General features: G+C 39.0%; 2 protein-coding genes across 3 annotated transcripts in view; both read right to left on the minus strand.

Annotated features, from left to right (window-relative positions):
• Window positions 1–1033: 1033 nt before the first annotated feature.
• ccdc40 (coiled-coil domain 40 molecular ruler complex subunit) lies at window positions 1034–12222 on the minus strand. Its single transcript, XM_023406881.2, has 18 exons — window positions 12075–12222; window positions 11623–11716; window positions 11151–11284; window positions 10720–10803; window positions 10088–10307; window positions 9142–9299; window positions 8915–9037; window positions 7888–8009; window positions 7365–7608; window positions 7041–7223; window positions 6449–6694; window positions 5940–6153; window positions 5504–5673; window positions 5331–5422; window positions 4947–5067; window positions 3717–3905; window positions 2673–2831; window positions 1034–2159 (listed from the first exon to the last, which is right to left on the minus strand). The coding sequence occupies exons 1-18, from the start codon at window positions 12216–12218 to the stop codon at window positions 1908–1910; spliced, it is 2949 nt and encodes a 982-aa protein (XP_023262649.1). The 5' UTR covers window positions 12219–12222; the 3' UTR covers window positions 1034–1907.
• Window positions 12223–13211: 989 nt separating this feature from the next.
• Window positions 13212–20662, minus strand: part of LOC111655470 (testis-expressed protein 2-like) — a 32058-nt gene continuing 24607 nt past the window's right edge. For both annotated transcript variants that reach the window (XM_023406890.2, XM_023406889.2), the window contains exons 9-13: window positions 18641–18767; window positions 17191–17304; window positions 16701–16910; window positions 16115–16235; window positions 13212–15395 (exon numbers count right to left, since the gene is read on the minus strand). In XM_023406890.2, the coding sequence (XP_023262658.1) occupies window positions 15246–15395; window positions 16115–16235; window positions 16701–16910; window positions 17191–17304; window positions 18641–18767 (722 nt within the window). In that variant the 3' untranslated portion in view covers window positions 13212–15245. The remainder of the gene's footprint in view (window positions 15396–16114; window positions 16236–16700; window positions 16911–17190; window positions 17305–18640; window positions 18768–20662) is intronic.

The raw sequence follows: 20662 nt of genomic DNA on the forward strand, positions 1-20662 counted from the left end.
GAAAACAACCGTCTAATGATAGTATTATCTAATTATACCTGATGAATGGAAGCTGGTTTGGCATAATTATGTGGCTAAACAGTTTACATAAGAATAAAGATTGGCATGCTGGCAAACAAATCAATGTTCAAATAATGAAAGTGACTTGATTAATAATAATGACTAATGAAAGTAATACATTTACTTCTCAACAGGAAACTAACTACAAGGAAATGCCATTCATGTATAATAATGGCTATAATAATAACTATTTATGAGAGATCCATTCTGAAAGTGCTGTTAACCTGATGCATTATTTTTGCTGCGGCGTCACTGTACTTTACACTAAAGATATCTCCTGCTAACAAGTACTATAAGTCAGGTATAAGTTATCTCCTCCACATATGTGTTTGGAGTGTGTGAGTTTAGATTTAGGTTCAGATAAGTAAGAGGAAATTGCGAGTGTTATATTAGCTGCTTGTTTTCCCTGCGTGCATGTGCATGCATGCTGCCAGTTCTGGTGATCTACAGGGCACCTCCAGGTGCTGTGGAAAGTCCTGTCTTTAAGATACAGTACAAGATGGTGTTCACTGGAATAACACAATCTGATGAGCCTGTTCCACAGCAATGTATGAGTGTTCACCCACACAGAGGAGTCAAATTTGCAAGTGTTGAAATCACTTGGCGTCACTGTCGCATACAGATCTGCTGCTGACAAGGAATGCCTGCAGCTAATTTGGTTAGCTCTGGGCAGCACATGATGTTCATTTCAATGCTTGAAATTACAGACATTTTATGAAACACACACAATCCTGGTCTTATTGTGAACAGACTTAAGGACAGGTGTGAGTACTTCAATAGCAGATTATGAAGATACATCTCTGCCCAGGGTAAATAGCAGGTGCTACCACACAGATAACATTACAGTAACTAACACTGATGTATATAAACAGTACAGTCAAAACTGAATGTTTTTTTCTTTATAGCAAACTGTACTTTTGTTTGACCATAATGACAGGTGAACTGCATGTTTTTTTGTGTGTGTGTATAAAAACTCTGTGTACAAAGTCAGTGTAAGTCAGTACAGAGTGATTTATGTCAGATAAGTTCTGGACAACAGTGAATATTTATAGGCAAAGCAGAACTAAGGTTTTACAAAATAAGTAATTTTGTAGTTTTGTTAAATGTTTACAGCATATGAAAATCAATTTGAGAGTTACCTGAATAAAAGGAAATACGTAATTTATATGAATGATGGCTGATGCTACAGAATACTGTATTAAAAAAAGGTGCAGTTTCATCCACAGTCAACAGAAATAATCAGGACTTTTTACAATCACTCAGCCTCCATGTGCTGCCTTCAAATATCAACACTGATAATGGTGTTTTAAAATATCAAATGAGGAAGTAAATAAGGAAACTGAGTACAAGTGTGCTGCTGTCTGGCCTTTTTTTCCCAATAACTCAACAAATCAATGGTGTATGAGCTCAACATTATGCTTATACTAAATGGTTTAGGTTATCCACTAGAATATTTTTTTGTCACTGAGGGATTAACAGTTGTTGCTCCCAGCACTTTATGTTTGTTATTACCCCTTCATCATTTAAATGGTACAGTACTACTGAGCCACAAACCTCAGTTACTTTCCAAACTGGCAGCTGGATTGAAAAAGCCAAACACTATTACAGATTTAGCTGTTTTTTCTTCTGGTTTCACAAGTGTTTATTTTGTTTCATTGTTTCACAATCATTTTTTCATTCAAAGCATAACACAATACAAACACCAAAATAAATCACCTCTTGTTCTTCACAAGTCTATCTAGTACATGTAATCTTTCTCTCTTATCTTAACCTCATTTGTACTCACTTTCCATCTTCTGCATTTCTTCTCCTGCACTCACTGTCATGCCTATATTCTTCCCTCACTCTCAGGATGCCTGCTGATCCAGGGCCTGTGTGCGTGCTGCCAATGCTAATGACAACCTGCGGAGCGCCCCCTGGTGCTGGGGAAACTCCTCACACACACGGTGCAGGATGGTGCTGGTAGAGTGAACCCGCTCAATCTGGCTTTGCAGAGCGGCTCCTACTGACTCGCTGGTGGATGAGGCTTGGTAGTTGCCCTCACACACCCCCTGCAGCTTCTTGGTTCGGCTCTGTAGAGACACCAGGTGCACTAGGTTCTAGAGGGAGGGATAAATAAAGAATGGGTGTGTAAATGTTTTATGCTTTCACTTGTTAGAAAATGTACAACTGATCACAGAAGGTTGAAAACACTGAGTAGCTATATCACGTGTTCTTGGTTAATGGGTGTGGTTCCCATGAGTGGAAACTGTGACACTCAAGGCAGTAAATGAAAAGCACACATCTACATGAGCCAGAAAATGCTTTAATAAACACTGTCACCACACCCTCATTAGATCATTAGCGTTATTCAACAGTTACTGGCAGAAGACTGAGGGTGCATATTTCAGTTCTGAATGGAGACTTGATTGACACATACCAGCTACTTAAACAATGAAGATGGTTGTGCATTAGATTTCAAGATAGTGAAGAGTCAGTCACACACAAAGTAGGCACAAACCAGTATCCAACACAAATTCAAACCGGCAGAACAAGATTTTTAAGCATTACAGTATATTCCCATGATAGCATGTATTTATGTGTTTTAACACAGAACATTATGTGCTCCTTACCCTGTCTTTGGTATCCTGGAGACTTATGAAGTCAGGGTCAAGGGCGTAGCTGGTGCCGCACAGTTCTATCAGCTGCTGCTTTTGCTGTGCAAGTCTGTCACTCAGACTCACCTGGCTCTCCTGTAGCTCCCTGATCACCTGTTCACACTCTGTCACATGCTAAAGACATGAATACTGCATATAAGATAACTGTGATTCAGGTACATATGCAGATATGGAAAATCCACGTCTCCTCACACACCTAAAAAGGTACAAAGGCTTTGTCACTCCAGCTTCAGCCTAGCAGGGTATAGCACTGTACCTTTGAACATCAGTATATTTTTATACCTTCTTGTCTGTACCTCTAAAAGAACAATTCTGTACCTCTAGTGACAAAAATTTACCTTTTATATCCTGGTACAAGAATATATCTTGAAAGGTAGAGTTTTTTTAAAGTTTTCTTTTTACATTTTTGCCTTTATTTTGAATGGTGTAGTGAAAGAGAGAGACAGGAAAGTCAGGGAAAGAGAGAGAGGGGATGACATGCAGCAAAGGGCCACAGATCGGACTCAAACCCATGACCACTGCAGTTAGGACTAAACACGTGGTACATGCTCTATCAGCTGAGCCACCAAGGCGCCCCCAGAATTGGTACCTTGTGAGGCAGAAACATGCCCCTAAATTCAGAGACAAAGTCGTTTACAGTTATTGACTAAAATCTATTTTAAAAAACTGACAATTAGTTTACATCTTTTAACAAAATCAACAGTTTAGATGTAAATTAATCCATTTACAGTGCATTTCAATGGATTGTTCTGATGGAACTGATTTGTCCTTAAAAAATTCCCTAATCACAAGGACAACCAAGACAAATTTTAATTTGGTTTAATATAAAAATAATTTTGCAATCACTACTTTGCAGCATCATCTGCCCGTACCTTAATCTTGTTAAAAGTACAATTATGCTGTGAGCAATGATTTTGTTCCTTCACACATGCCTTCCAGAATTATCACCCTAAGGACCATTTCAGTACCGTACAAAAACTCCTATTTCTCTGTGTGTACCTTATGTGTGTCCTGAATCTTGCGCTGCAGGCCCTGTATGAAGCGGCTCAACTCGCCCTTCGTAGTTTGTTTGTGGGAGCTGTTGACCATGGCCTCCTTGCGGAGAACGATGGTCTCCCTCCTCGCCACTGTTGCTTCACTCTCCCGCAGCAGCAGTTCCTGCTGCTTCATCAGCTGGTTGAGTCGCACCTGCATAGACACACACACATATTGAGTGAGAGTACACAAATATCAACACAAGTGCACAAAACATAAAATAATTCAGTAGGTGAGATCAATAATAACTACTTATCGATCTCATCTACTGAATTTACCATATTACCTTAAAGACCTTCTGGTAATGAGGAAGTTTAAAATAACTGTTTTTGAAAAAAATGAACATTGACAGATCTCCAAAGAAGCAGCATATTGAAATATGTTACATGTAAGTTTTGATTTTGCAGTCAGCATTACATGATTCAAAATATGCACTGCAGCTTAAAATTGAATAACTATTACACCGATTTTTTTGTTGAGTTATTAACATTGACCTTGATGCAGTCTGGGTCTGCTGCATCTTTCCTCTACACTCTCTAGTTGACCCTAGCAAGAGGAGATTTTTTATCTAATTTAGTTCCTGGGGTAATCAATCCGTAACCTCGCTACTTAATCTCTGTGTGCTCTGTTACTATTGCTGTTGACACAAATGAGTTAAAATGAATTAAGGATAAAAATATTGAGAGACTAAGAGAGCATGAGGGTTTTTTACAGAGGAGGTATGAGGGATGTAGTGTGCAACCCAACATCTGACCTTGAGCCTAGAGCCTTTATTTTAGTTGTAATACTGCCTCTGTTGACTGGTTGATGCTGATATTTAAATGGTCCTCAGTGTTAGGCACCTCCTGGTGAGTACCAGCCATTTGCTCCGGTGGTGTCAGGATTTATTGTACTTCTAAATAAATTAATTAAATAAAATAAATATTTGCAATGTATTTTTATTCAAGGTGTGCTTCAATAGTTGAATTAGAGATCACAGATCACAGAGCTTATAAATTACAGGAGAGGTGACAGATGAACCAAGGAACAAAAGCTCAGAGGGATGTTGAAGACACATTTCTCAAACTGCTCTTAAAATATTACTGCCTCAATGTGCATAAATGTATGTAGATACAAAGGCAAAAAGCTGGAAGACAACTCAGTATTACTGTTTAGTGTCTCTCCGTATGATCTTATTGTGGGCACTGTGTTTACCTCCATACGGTGGATCTCAGCCTTCATAATCTGGATGTCTCCCTGGCCCACCTCAGAATCCACAGCTGAACGCGTCTCTTTTATAAGCTGGGTTTTCTTCTCCCACAGCATGATCTGCCGCCTGCAGAACACACGCAAACACATGCACCCAACAAAGGATGCTGACATGAGCTGTCAATTACTGATTTCAATCCAGTGAGTATGTACTACTTATTAGCAAAATGTCTTGATATTTTTGATTTTTTTTTTTTTTTGCATAAAGCCAACAATCATTTATAATATCTCTTAATATCTCATAATTGAATAATTCATCTTGTTGATTGGAATAGAGACACATAAATATTAACTCATACTGAACAAGCAAAAAATGATTATGTGACTGACTCAGCTTCCACCAGGCTGTTGAGGAGTCTCTCTTTTTCCTCCTGGGTCTTCTCGTGTTTCATCTGCATCTCAACTGACTCCCACTCTGCCTCCTAAACACATTTTGTAATCATTTACTATCAGAACTGCAGAATATCAGAAAGGTAAAGATGAATTTGACAATTATACTGTACCTTCAGTCTGTGAAGGAAATCTGTCTCTATCAGTGCATTCTCCTGCTCCAGCGCCTGGCTGAGCTGTCCGTTCTTGCTGAGCAAGGTGTTGAGCTTCAGCAAGTCTCCCCTCAACATCTTCACGTTCTTCTCCATCTCTGTCTGCTCTTGGTTCTCTGCTTCAATCTGACCTGGTGGGGTTGGAGTTGGTGTCAAAGGCATTTGAGTATGAGTGCAGATGGAAGAAGACAGATTGACTGTAGTACATGTGAATGGTTTTAATATTTGGTTTTACTGTTTTTATCAGATGCTGAAGTTACTAAATACTTCTTATAGTTCTTAAGTGGTTACAAGATCACTAGTATCCTGTTTATAACTGAATGACAACTGACATTAATTGAGTGCCCTGTTTACCTATTTGTGCATGTGTGTGCTTCTTAATAACAACATTACATACTCTCCAAGCGTATTTTCTTTTGCTGCATGCCAGTGTACTCTGTCTGCAGTTTGAGCATGTTCTTCCTGTTGGCCTCTATCTCCTGGCTCAGTCCTACTAGAATCCCCTGCTGTTTCATCCAGAGCTGCTGGTCACTCTTGATATTTGCTGCAAGCTCTTCAATCTGAGCCATCAATGCCTCTACCTTGATCTGCAGAGGACTCAGGTCTTCATTCTGGGAAAGGAGGCACACAAATCACACAGACAGGATGTCATTTTTACTATATATGAATTTCCCAGTTGTGGGATTAATAAAGTTAATCTAATCTAATCTAATCTAATCTAATCTAATCTAATCTAATCTAATCTAATCTAATCTAATCTAATTTAATATATCTGATTGTAAAGATTGTTTCTAATACACAATGCACTTATTTAGCTATTATATAAAAAATTCAAAAAGCTTTTCATTAATTCATCCACATAAACAACAGACAACCAAGGGTCATCTCTTCCGCAGAATCTCTCACCCCAGTGCTGGCTGCGATATGACAGATCTTTCTATTGTAGTTTGTGATGATGGCCTGCTTCTGCCCGATGATTGTAATAAAGGAAGAAATCTTAGCCTGGTTGGATGTGAGTAACTTGTTGTAATTTGCAATCTCCTCATCGAGGGCATCCTGAGTGAGGGCCAGGCTGTCCAGATGTTGGCTGACCTCGCCACTCTCCAGTCCTACCGTCACCACCTCATTCTCCAACTGCCACAACTGAGATATCTAAAGGGGAGAAAGAGACAATGAGTAAGACATACCTTCATGTATCTTTATCCTCCGCATATCGTGCATGTGTTGTTTTTGTAATCTTAGTTCTACTGCTTCACTTCTGACTATTCTTTTTCTGTTTTGTTATTGTCTCTTGTGAGTTTCTTAACAAAAGTGTAATACTAAATCGCTCAAATACCCCTTTTAACTAAAACACCCCAGTTAGAAACGGAAGGTCTGAAAATACCATGTATTAAATAATATAATGATGATATTGACCACATGATTACTTATGAGTATATGGAAGGACTCTGCTGTCAGAACTTCTGACTTTTTCTGTTCTTCTACATCGCATCTTCACCTTTTCTTTCTTGAGTGTGGCTATCTTGCTGGTGAGCCATTGGGAGTACTTAGCAGCCTTGTTGTGTGTTAGCTTCTGCTGCATGTGGGTCATGATCTTTTCCTCCAACTCCAGACGCACAGCACTTTCTTTCTCCAACTGCCTCCTCTGATCGTTGACTTCAACCTGGTGGGCACTGGTTTCCTAGAATGATGTCGGAAAGGAAATGAGTAAAAACAGAAAGCACAATCAGTGTGTGAAATAGTTACAGAGACATAGAGGGGGTAGGAGGACAGTGTGACAAACACTCTCTGGACAAACACAGAAGCCTTTGCCCTCTGTTACCTTTGTGAGCCTGGCAAGGGTGCTCTCTGTCTCCCTCAGAGTGCGGAGGTTGGTGCTGTAGTGGGCCTGCAGAGCCTCTTGCTGGGACAGCTTTTGACTGATCAGCTTTTTAGAGGTGGCTACATCCATCTGGGACCAATTCAGCTGCAAAGTCAGTGTCTCATTTTGCTCCTGCTCCTCAGTGGTGGATTTCTTGTAGCCTTCTATCTCTCTTTCCAGTAAGATAGCCTGGTGCTCGACCGCACTGAGGGAACATGTGCAGTAGGAAGGAATGCGTGAATGCATGCTTTCGTTTTGACATTTGTGACCTTTCCATTTAAATCTCAGGTCATTAATATTATTGTGTGTCCTACAAATATGTAGTTGTATTTTCTACATATATCTGCATATGTTGAAAAGAATGGGAACCTGCATGTCTCCGGCAGGGACATTGTTAGTCCCATGTACATTTGAAATGCATTTGCTCATTTAAAGTGGATCAGTAGCATTTTAATATTCAGCCCTCCCTTGCCCCAATTCTCACCGCACAGCCTCCTGCATCGCATTGAAGGCCTCATCTCGTCTCCTCATGCCCACCAGGCTGCTGTTCCACTGCTGTAGCAGCTGTTTACGTGCCATCACCAGAGACTCCATTTCCATCTCAGCCTGCACACAGACACAAACATGACTGGACATGTAGCTGGACCAATGTTGCATAGATATTTCACCAAACCTTAGAATATGAGAATATACTGTGTATCGTATGTTAAAAGGTTCAACAAATAAAGAAATATGTTGTTCTGAAGGGTATCAGTGAATGGGGTCAATGACATACCCTGCCTTTTTGTATGTTAAAATTTTGCCATGTGAGACTGATGATGAAACTGCATCAAATCAAGCCAATACTGTTCTGTCACAATAATCACATACTGTCTGTTATTAGTTAGTGCAAGAAATACTTTTTATACCAATGATCAATTTTCAATTGTTGATTGCATTAATAAGTAACTTAATTCATATTTTAAAGTTTGAAAGTACAGTGACTTATATCTTTATATTAACAACTGATTACATGATGTGTAATGTAAAAGACAGATAAAATGACCTGATGCTGCAGCTTTACAGAGGATTTTAGCATCTACGCCATTTTGGTTTTCTGGCCCATTTGTAAGCAAAAACATAAACATGACGCTAATGTGCTATGAACATGTGCAGCACTGAGCTGCTAAGGAGCCAGATATTTATCTCAGAAGTTGGAGGAGACCAAAAGAAGGATAAATACTGGACTTACATTCAATATATGGCCAGAAACACAACTCCAAATTAATGTCATTGCTGCTTTTTATCCACTGGATGCATACATAGTTTAATAGTGTTTTCTAACACTGTAACAACTTAATTATTCATTGTGTTCTTTACAGCCAGTACCGCTGCTCCCAAATGGCTGACAAATATATTAATGAAGCTTCAATCTGTAAAACTTCCTGTCAACAGTTGCACTAGTTTACAGTACTTGTTCGATTATTAAAAGCATTTTCATATTATACTGTCTAATGTCGTACTGTAGTTACCTCAGAGTGGGCCTCTTTAGCTGCCTGTGTCTCCTCTGCTTGAGCACTAGTCTGGGCCTCATACATGGCCATCTGCTGCATCAACTTCTCCATGTCCTTTGTTAGACGCTCCACATACAAATCCTGATGACACAAGAGTTTTTTCAGTCAGTAAATGAATCAATGCCAAATACAGTCAAAACTTTGAAGAGCTGAAATTTTAATGTGTCTGAATTCATCTTGTCCACCTGCTTTAATTTCTGCTCTTCGGCCTGGTCCTTCTCAGCTCCCGCTTTGCGTCTAGCATTCTTCATGGCTTTGACATTAGAACGCAGATCTTCACTGACTCCTTGTGTGAAGACGAGGTGCAGCATCAGGTTGTCAATCTCCGCCTGTAGCTGGGACACTATGGAGAAGATACAGAGGAGTAAACATTAACACAATGCCTCTAATTTGTATTTTGGAAACATGGACTAACACTAATTCTGTCTTACTGTTGCTGAAAAGGTACTGTATGTCCAATGGACCTAACCTCGGGATGCTTTAAATACAAAGCCTACTGTGCAATGATATGGATGAAGTTTCAAATCAGTCTAAATTGAATTTAATTAAGGGATTTAATTATGCTATATATTGCAGTTTTAACTGATATAAAATCAAATCACGTAACCCATGTGTTTCAATCCACATGGCTTCAACAAAGACATTCAACATCTGAAGCTGTATCACTTCAGAGGAGTGAGTTGAGTTATTACCATAAGAAGAACAAGGTTAGTTACAGTAGAATCCAACTCCACATTTAGATCAAATTTGCTCCAACCTCTGATAAGCCTAATATTTTATTCTCTCGTGGTTGTATCTGTACTTCTTTGCCTGGGCTTGGACATGCCTGGACAGACAAAAGCATGTTGTTGACTAATTTATCTGTGTGAGAGGCTCCAGATTGTGGTTTCTGATTTTTAAACAAGATAATAACTACAATTTAATTCACAATAGTTCACAATTTACAGAAATTATAACTTTACTATGTTATGTTTTGCTTGTATTTCCAAACATAAGAATCATAATGGATTTAATCATTAACCTTAGGCTTGTTCATATGGGTTTAAAACAAATGGTGCAACACAGTGAGAATCAAAAATATAATCCTAATCAGCACCATGACAAGACCACCAAATGGCAAAGCACCCTCACCATTGGTTTTGGCTTTGCTGCACTGGCTGGTAGTACTGGAATAGTGGTTCTTTGTTGCCTCCAGTTGATCCTGTGCCTGCCGATGTTTGGCTTCAGCCTGTACCTTGGTGTGTTGACGGTCCTCCAGCCTGGTATAGAGCCTGGCCAGCTGCTCCTGAATTGTAAACATCTCAAAACCTATATCCTGCAAGTGGCTGGCATCTGCCTTCTCTACTGCCAGCTGTAACAGTGGGAGAGAGAGAGCACAGACAGAAATCAGAGAACAAGTTATCTAGTCTCAAGTAGCGTCTGTTTCACTCTGGTTGTCCTTTGTCCCGCACACATCACATTCTTTGTCAAAGATACATTTGTGATTTAATCATCTTATTGTTGTTATCATTTTTATTCTGTGTCTTAAAATGTCCACATTGCACAAAGGAAAATAATCCAATTTAAAAAAAATGCTAATCAAATTTCTATACAGGTCAACAGCACCATCTTGTGGACATCACTGATGTCAGATCAGGGAAATTTTACCTGTATGTGCATGTGTACTATATGTTGTTTCTGCACACATCTGTATATCTGTGTGTGTCAGAACTAGTAGAGCCAAGATGGGGAAAATATTTGTTGTTGGCAGAAAAGTAGACAACCTTTTCCTTCAGTCCCAGGTTGATCCTCTCCAGCTGCTTGCTGAGCTGGCTGTTCAGAGCAGTTTGTTGCCTTCTGACCAGGGGCTGCAAACAGAGCAAATGTAACATCAATGACATGACAGTGTCAATGAAAGATATCTAGTATAATGTTTACAAACTAACTGCTACAGATGGCTATGAATGAAGGCAACTTTATCTCATGTTCAGCATCAACATAGCTTCTGGAGAACTGTGCTGATAGTTGAAAACACTGTATATCTATTGGAAAGCCCAAGCTAACTTTTAAGTGTTACCAATACACTTAATACACAAATATACTGGGCACACAGATGACACATTGATAAACATTTTTCTCTTTGAGGAGCAGTAACACAAAATCTATTCATTTAATAAATACTGAATGCATAAATATTGAATGAGAAGCTACAGACATGTTCAGGATCAAGAACAATGAACTCCTCCTCTTCCTCATCCTCTGGCAGTGGCTCCTGATCCTCCATGTCTTCTGATGTGTGAAGGTATGAGAAGTGAGGAATCACCGGCAACTGAGCAACATTGTGTTGCACTAAAACATAAAAAATGAAAGTCACTCTTTAGCTTATTGACAAATTAAGATGTGAAAAATGTTCTCTATATACTGACCTACACTTGCTGTCAAGTTATTTTCTTCGTTCAATGCAAGTATAAAGTTTAAGTTAACAATGGTGCTGTAATCTTAGACACAGTATCTTGCTCTTGGGCAATAAAGTTTAAGTTTAAGCAAACCAACCTAAATTAAACTGTTTTACGTATTGTAATTTGCACAGATTTCTGTTACACTTGCCAATTCAAATTCTGTGTCATACTCTGCTGCTTTGTACTGAATTGTAAATTTCCACCATGGTTAGTGTGTGACTGTCTTACCTGAATTTGTGGCCACAAGGGAGTCTTCATCTGCATCTCTAAGGCCAGGGTGAGGCTGACGGGCTGAGTCAGCAGGCTCTGGTTCTGTCTGATCCTGTAAGCAACATTGGGATACAGACAGAAAACATGTATACAGGTCCTTGATACTGATTATGATTTAGACATTGTATACTGTTGGACACACATTTTAGACTTTAACAGTAGCTGGCAATTGTTGTCCCATAGGAGTAACACCATACGCAATAGTATAATAGGCTTGAGCTCCTTGTTAAATGATATTTTGTGAATATAACAGTAAAGACCACGAGTGTTACATCACAGCATCAGGATAAAAGAAGAAACAAATATATATAATAATATGCATTCATAAGAAGCTGATTAATGAATAAAAACAGATGAAATTAAACAAAAAAGCAAAAAAAAGGTGGTTGACTCTTCCTCAAATGGCATACCACAGGTGGGGTAGTCGCTCCCTCGTCCTCAGCTGTTTTATCAAGTCCTTCCTGTAGCTTGTTGAATTCCTCATCTTGGTTGGGCCTTCCATCCACCCAGCCTCCTTCTCCTCCTTCACCTCTCTCACCTTCAGCGCTCTGCATTGGACCTGTGATGACAAACAAGTGGTCTGAAGATAGTTACGTTAGCATATTTGCATCTTAATACAGAATATTTTCTTGTTTAAAAGTTTATGCATAATTAATAAATAGACGTACTTTGCTTGTGTTATTTTTGTTTTATGTTCCACAGAGAAAACACAAACCCAACGACGCCAGCATTAACGTCATTTCCCAATGCTAGCTTAGTGGTAACTTGTTAGCCAAGGTTAGTAGCCTGAGCGTATAGCGGTCAAGGAGCATATGCACAAATTTGAGGAAAACGTTAACTCATAGTTACAATAGTGGACAGCTATCCTTAGCTATAGAATAAATAAAATAAATACAGCGTATTTCTGAATAACTTTTCAGTAACAATTTCCTTTAATTCTAACACCACTTAAAGCTATCCGTTACTTACCACCCCAGCACTGGCACGGATACACACGAACGTTGCTAGGCAACCGTAAACTTCCGTCGGAGGAGAGGGCGCAGTTCTCACCGTCCCCATGGAAGTGTGTGTGTGTGTGTGTGTGTGTGTGTGTGTGTGTGTGTGCATGTGTATATATGTAATATAAATTATTACCAGTCGTCATTGACATGGTTCTCATCCTTACGCTCATCATAGCCACATCAATTTACTTAAGTGCCTAATTCTAGGTCACATCTTAACCTTCCGAGTTGAATCTAATTATTTAATTAAACCACACTTATTTTACAGTTAGTGAATAAATTAAGATTTTACATAAAAAAGTCAAAAGCATTGTTCTACATTGTTAACACTATATTAACGTATTAATAGTCATAATAAGCCATTCTTCTTCTAATAAATACTTTTATTTTTTTATATTTAAGTTCATATCATTGCTAGTGCTTAAATTATTTTTAATAGTAGTTAAAAAAAATAATAATAGTAAAAGCTTTGAATTTAAGACTTTCACTGGCGCATACTTAGTGTGATAGTGTGATAAGATTCTTAACACATGGCATTTGCCTACAGGCTTTACTACAAACAGCTTTATTTAGATCTAGAGAAATAAATACATAGCAAGCAAGATTTGTGTCAACAATTCAGGATACAAAATTTGAAATCAAAAAGACTTTCACTGACAGGATTTATTTTGCTCTATAAATAAGGCAGATACACTCACTGAATTTGGCCTTAATTAATTCTAAAAAGTCATTAATAATTCACAGATACAAATCATAAGATAATCATATATCCTCAAAAATCTTATTTCATTCTGTTTATTCCAAAGACATAGACAAAAAAAATACCACCATAGCCCACTTCATGTAGTCATTCAAAACACATACTTAACATAAAGTAACCAAGGCATAACAGGAAAGAGGATCATACCGAAAATAATAATAATAATAATAATAATAATAATAATAATAATTCATGTTATAGTGCTAAGAGCAAAAATGAAAACTAAGTAAGAATTCCTGTAAACATGTTAATGCAGAGATTGTAGCATATATGTAAATATTACCTCACAATGCTATATCAATACAGGATGTGTACCTTTGAGCAGAGAGAGATCTGGCACTATAGGCCTAGTTGAGGGACTTTGGTTAAGATTAGAAAGATGGTTAAAAAAGGTTTTCTCAGAAAGGGAACTTGTTAATGAGACTATACATTCTTGGCAATATATGCTCTACTACATAGTACGTACCTTAACTTTTTCCTACATTGTGTGTCTTTCTTCATACAGTATGGCGAGTAGAGTCTTTTTAAAGCACAGTCACATATCGTCACAAATTGTCATCTACACCATTAAAGTATAAATGATGAACTGCAAAATACAACACCTGGTGCTCCATAAACATAACGATTGAATGAAACATCTGGAAAAACATATGCAATTTGAGATAGTGTTTGTCAAAAGAAAACAGAAAGAGGAATTTCACTTGTTTTTGTGCAATAACTTGCATACCCCAGTCAAAACGTGGCTGGGTAAAAACATTTTTCATACAACAACAAAAGAAACCAAAACGATCCATACATACATTCAATAGACGTGTTAGAGGCCTTGTACTTCTCATCAGACATACACTTTAATATAATATCTATACAAAATCATACTAAAGCCTGTGTAGTGTTTCTATCATTGCACTTACTGTGTTTCTGTATTTGTCATTAGTATGGAATTTACATAGTGTGACATTTCTTCTACATAACGCATATCTGCTCTTCAGCATTACTTCCATATAGACATAGATAACCGCATCATTGGCATAGAAAGAGGAGTTTGGCAAATGAACGGGGTGTTCAGGGTGTGGTCACAGCACAAATAAATACTTTTAGTTAACACCTGATCAAAAACCGCTCGCATAAAGCCACTTAAAGGATTATTGTTTATGGTAAATCAACATAACATCAAGTATCTGAGCTTTTCCAATACACTTTTTTTTTTTTTTTTTTTTTTTTTTTTTTTTTTAAATCTTACTTTTATTTCTCAACAGTGGAAACGACAACTCTCCTTCACATGCTGACCATTCACTATGAAAAACCTCTAATTTCAACATACTATCATACTGTGAATCACCACTTGCTGTATTTCTACTATAAAAGGGGGGCTACCGTGCTCTATCTCACTCTCAAGCCTCAGCAGAGACTTGTTATCTGCAGGCTGTAAGGTATCTGGTGAATGCTCCAACATCAATGTTCATAGGACATTATAAACTTATGTATATATATCCCCATATATTTACTTAAATCACCCCCAATTCTGAGCCAAACATGACTCTCTTCACATATTAGTCCCTATTCAATAGGTCCATATTGTTATATAAATCCTTCAAAGAGAAATCACCTTTTCCTCTGGCACCATAAATACTACTGAACAGAGCAGCAAGCAACAGTTTGTTTTCACTGTTTGTTTCTTTAAAATTGTCCTCTATGGTAAGTGAGAGACCCACTCACTACGGGAATGTGTTTGTATTACAGTAGTGTTTACAACCTATCGACTTTGGCTCCAGTTCCCATTTTGAGAATTCATAAGCTCGAGGAAACACTGTAAACATTCTTCATGGCTGGCTGGAGTTTTCCCTGTCTGGCTGGGAAGGTTCTGGGTCCACTGCAGGAACGACAAACGATCCGCTGGCTGTGCGCGGGTCCGTGGCAGAATGCATGATAGTCAGCCACACATCGTCCATGTTTGGCATTACAAAGATTTTCTAATAGAGGAGAAAAAGAATTTACTTTTCCTGACAAATGCTAACTCCCTTTAAAACAAGTAGTAAGCACCAATAATAGAGATCCTGCAGCAATGAATCTGGGGTTAAACAAGTTTCATAAACGTGATGGTTCAAATCTATGCAGTTCTAAGTAACTATTTGTAAAATTTGTGCATTTGGACTTTGAATGTAACTGACCTGCTGATATCCCTCTAAGACTATGTCCACACTGATATGTTTTAGTTTTAAAACTAAAACGTTGACCGTCCAGACGAGCGTTTTAGCTCACAGCTGAAAACACATATCACATGACCATTGTCGTACACTGGGCATGTGTCTGCCAGCGTAAACAGGAAGCAGATTGTCTAATTTGCAGTTGGTAAGTTGTAGAAAATACTACAAATGAGGAACAGCAAAGGCAGTTGTAACTTAATAAATTGCAGAATTTAACTGTTCAGCAGTTGCTAGCAAGGACAACAAGGTCGGTAACACTTGTACTTTATTATCCACATTGCATTCACCACTGGTAGTCGAGGGTGATCAGTTCCAATCAGGGAGTGAACGTAGGTGTTTACGTCATTGTTTCCATTCAGTTTTAGGGGTCATGGCATGAACACAGCAAAAATAATGCGTGGTAAAACTAAAAAGCATTAGTGTGGATGTAGCCTAAAGTTCTTAAGATTTCATGAACATGAAAAGTGAAATGTGTCTATCCGTACCTGGAATTCCTGGTCCAGTTTTTTCTCTATCCAGTCTGTGACATGAGCCAGAGTGACTTCTCTTTCTCCCAGTTTGGGTCGTGCCTTCAGTTCGAGGCGAGGTGGTGTCCTAAAGCCATACCTGCAACAGAAGATAATCAACCGTGTTACTCATTTAACAGCTGACAAATGAACAATGGTGGCAGCACAGATTATAGTTATGCACCAGCAGAGGGCAGTGATGTACTGAACAAAGACATATCAAGTGCTCAGTCAACTTTACTCAATAAAACATGCAGTTTCAAGGTAAAGTGAGTTTCAGGTGGTCTGAGTGGAGCGTGTGTCTTAGTGTGTATGTTTCACATGAATTATCCATCAGTATGTTTTTTAACTAAGTCACTGCTGACATGAGAGAGGAAATTGGCTAATTAAGGGTCATCTGAAGACCTTTGTTATGAACAGACTCGCCTGTGTTTTCCAGTCTGTGGGAAAGTTTCATGTCTAAGGAAAATGTGATTATTTGTCACTCTGACAAACATGGAAACACACTATGCACAGCATTCCACACATTACATAGGAGATAAACAACAACACTTTCTTCACGCACCATATCCTGTCAGTGGGTGGAGGGGGTATGTTGACAGCCAAGGTTCCTTGGAGTTCCTGCAACTCTACAGTGAGCAGGAGCGGTGTATTGGACACTTCCTCCATCTTCTTTTTGATGAACTCTGTCTCCGTGGCCTTTTGGAAATATTTGGACTTGGTAATCTTATCCACGAAGCGCATGATCTTGCTCGGCTTGTGGCCTCCAACAAAACTGTGTTTAGTAAAAGGAGGGTTAGTCACATACAAAACATATTATATGTATGTGTGTGTGTATATATATATATATATATATATATAGTATCAGCGATACATTTTTTGTCTGGTTTAATGATTGACTCCTTTTGTCTCTACTTTTTCTTAAAAGATTATTGCAATTTCTTTCACATTAAAAATAAGTTTATCAAAATCTATGTTTAAACCTAGTAAAAAAATGTTGTGATTATGGATTAGGTAAGCAGTGAAACAAGGAATGTATATAAACATATTCTAACCCTTCTGCTCCAGCAGAGTCATTCGAGACGTCTGAGGAGTCTTCCTCGTCTGATGAGCCTGCACTGGATGACTCTTCATCACTATCAGCCAGGCAGTAAGTCCGTGGCCTGTATCTGGAAACACATGAACAAACACAAATGGGTTATGGTGAGTGAGCGCATGCAGGCACGCACGCGCACACACACACACACACACACACACACACACAGACACACACACACACACACGTCTACAACCATGCACTAAGACATGCCATGTGCATTCTGTGTTTCATTGCTCTTAGTAGCTGGATTCTACTGTACCAACAGAACCAGACACAAATGAGTTGTAGACACAAATGGTGCTCACATGCACAGCTGGTAAACAGTTGGAAATGTCAATGTTGTGAAAAAGAATTCTGTCAGTTAACCTGAAAAACTGCTTCTACTAGTGCCATATGTTTGTCTCAGTGTTTTGAACTTTCAGATGTTATGTGATATGAAACTGGATCTAAACTTGTTTCGTTATGAGGACTGGCAAAAATGCACCCACTTCTCATTTTCTGGCAACCAGTCTAGGCCTGAGAGGTAGATGCTGTACACACACACTGTATGTAAGGAATGCACCGAATCAATGCGCCACATAAGTACTGACACCAATATTAACCACGTTAAGTGGAGCAGTATCAACCATCTATACAGTTTCTTGGTAAGTGTCATACATTATCAGTGGACTCATTCTGTCACAGTCGACTAATGGTTGAGTTTTAATGCCACAATAATCCATTTCCTCATGTTACATAAAAATGATTCCAATTAATTCCAGTGAGGTACAAGTATGTTTAATTCAGTATTGCATTGGTACTGAGTATCTCCACATACTCTGATTTGAGGTATCAGAATCAGCATCAGGAGAGAAAAAGTTTGACTGGTGCATCTCTACTGTATTTCCCCGGACATACAGTATATTAACATATTGTGTTCCTCTTCATTGCTGAGAATGGATTTTGGAGATTAAAAGAGGATGAAAACATTGAAAAAGACACCGAACACACTAAGAAATCAATAGTTAATTAGATTAAGCAAGGGTGGTATTATGAAATGAGACCCAAAAACTGTCAACATACAAAACTAAGAAAATGAGAGTTGAACAGAAGAGACGATTGTTGAAAATCAAGCAGCACTCACCAGGAGCAGAAATATATCCGATTTTAACAGCCGCATAAAGGTAGAATCCAGAGGGCAGAGAAGGAACAACATTGAAAAGAAAGAAGCAGATATAAAAGGCAGAAAAGATATAAAACGCAGAGTGAGACAGGTGAGGTGCCAGACAGATTGTGGCAGACAGATGACAGAGACAACTATACTTTTTAATGTCAAGTAAAGGGGAAACAGCGAATAATCCAACCAAGAAATATCTTAGGGCTTTTCTAAAATGTGTATGTGGTATGATGGAGCTTAACTGTCTTACCCATCTTTGCCAAATTCCCCTAAGCGGAGGTTTTCTCCCTCCTTGCCCAGGCGAATGAGGTTCATCTTGGTCTCCAGGGTCATCAGGAAGGAGCCACTGTAGGAAATCTCCAGGTCAAACCACAGACCTGAGGGATGCAAAGTCAGTTAGGGTTAGAATGAAAGAAGTGAAACTGTGTATGAGTGTATGATTTGGGGATATGAGATAAATCCTTCACCAAGGAGAACACATACGCAGTGGTGTCAAAAAGTACCAGCTTTATTATCTCATCTTAAATATAACTATTGTCAAAACCCCTATTTATGAGAGGATAAATTGAATCTAGACGAGACATGGAGAACACAGAAGTCACCCAAGCTAACTCCTGTCTCCATCTTTCTCTCTCTCCTTTGTTTCCCATCTTCTCACATCTTCCCTCGCTATCTCACACAAATGGGGACCCCGACAGATTTTATTTTCTCGATCCCTCTGCTTAGACGGGAAAGACACAGAGAAACACCCGATGAGGGGAGGGAAAAGAAAGGAGGAGAGATCACAAGGTCTTTTGAAAGGACAAACAGTTGGAGAGCACACAATCTTCCCCCTCTAGCCCTTGTTTGATATCAGCAGGAGGGACTGGATGCATAAACAGGGCTCTCCCTCTATTCCCTTTACCTCTGCTCTGATATACCTGCTGTAATCTGGATTATACAAACTCCTCAAAAGCCTCCATCGAAAGGCTGGCTTGTATGGGGCAAACAAATGTGTTCTTTAGTTCTCTTTTTTTTTTCTCCCTTTACAATACAGATCACATGTTCCTGTGTACAAAGAGCAACAGCTAACCATAACCATGGGTGTGGTTTCTCTGCACAGCACTGGGAGGCAGCAAAGGACAAGAGATGATGCAGGAAAGATGAATTATGTGAGGAGTGAGCCAGTCAGATGATGAAAGCCATTAAGAGATTCTAAACCAAAACACATGGCACTTAGCTGCAACTAATACACATTTGCATGTATGCAATGCTTAAGTCCATAAAGTGTGTACAAATACACGGTGTGACATTTAAAGCGCAGCAAGTCCTTATAATTAGATTTAGATAGCATTCCTGACAATGGGGATATGGGTGGGTAAAGTGAAAAAGAGAAAGTTTTTTTTTTTTTAGTTAAGATCAAGAGAAGTTGTGTGGGAAGGTAAACACTGCAGAGATAAACAGCACTGAGACTAGGTGCCCTTTCCTCACTGCTGTGTTGCCTGAACACCAGCTGGCTGTGCTAAATGACGGGATAATGTAATGAGTCTAGTGCACCAGAGAGAAAAACATTCAGAGAACAAGAAAAAGTCGGGAAAAAATGAAGGCAGTAAAAAAAAAAAAAAACTTTCGGCAGAAGAAAGAACAGAAGGTTAGAAAGTCAGAGAAGGTTTGAGAAAGCACCAAGTAAAAATAGACTGTTAGGCAATCAGAAAGACAGAGGCAGAGTGAACATGCTGGGTCTGCTGAGCCCAGTGGGCCTTGCTTCACCCGCCTGTCCTGAGAGGCGTGGTGGATAATAGGACTGTGTCTGGCTGGGTCAGGGATTTATGCAGGGCACTGTGCTTTGTTAGTTTGGGGAGAGGAGAGAAGAGCCTCCGTGCAAGCTGCGGGATCAGGGCACTGCTTCCTTAATTGGGGTGAAGCCACACGGCAAAAAGTCGGGACAGTGTGTCGCACATACTGCAAAGAAATGTCTTCATATATGCAAGGTGACCGCTTGTATGCGTCCTAAAATTGACATTACAGTGTAGAAACACATGAGCATAAGGCAGCGTGCGTGCAAAAACTAACATGCATGGACACAAATGTACAAGCATACAGAGACAATACAGTGCTTCTCACAGAATTACATTCTATATCTGAGTGGGTTGGGGGGGGGGCATTGACAAGGCCATTGTCAATAGAAAATCAATATGTGGCGATCAAAGTCCATATTGTGGTCGGCCGCCACAAATAAATCAATGTATGGGAAAAGATGCAATTGTTTGTGGACATATGTGGCGTGACCACA

This window comes from Seriola lalandi, unplaced genomic scaffold (genome assembly GCF_002814215.2).
Source record: "Seriola lalandi dorsalis isolate HSWRI2012SDOR001 ecotype SW California unplaced genomic scaffold, Sedor1 jcf7180002054318, whole genome shotgun sequence".
NCBI lineage: Eukaryota > Metazoa > Chordata > Actinopteri > Carangiformes > Carangidae > Seriola > Seriola lalandi.

Bases quoted from the DNA above. Each gene is read 5' to 3' on its own strand.
- ccdc40 (XM_023406881.2), bottom strand. From the start codon at position 12,218: ATGCAGAGCGCTGAAGGTGAGAGAGGTGAAGGAGGAGAAGGAGGCTGG. The intron at 11,285-11,622 runs GTAAGACAGTCA...TTTATGTTTTAG, and splicing joins CCTTGTGGCCACAAATTCAG to TGCAACACAATGTTGCTCAG. The intron at 3,906-4,946 runs GTAAACACAGTG...GTGTCTATGCAG, and splicing joins CTGAGATCCACCGTATGGAG to GTGCGACTCAACCAGCTGAT.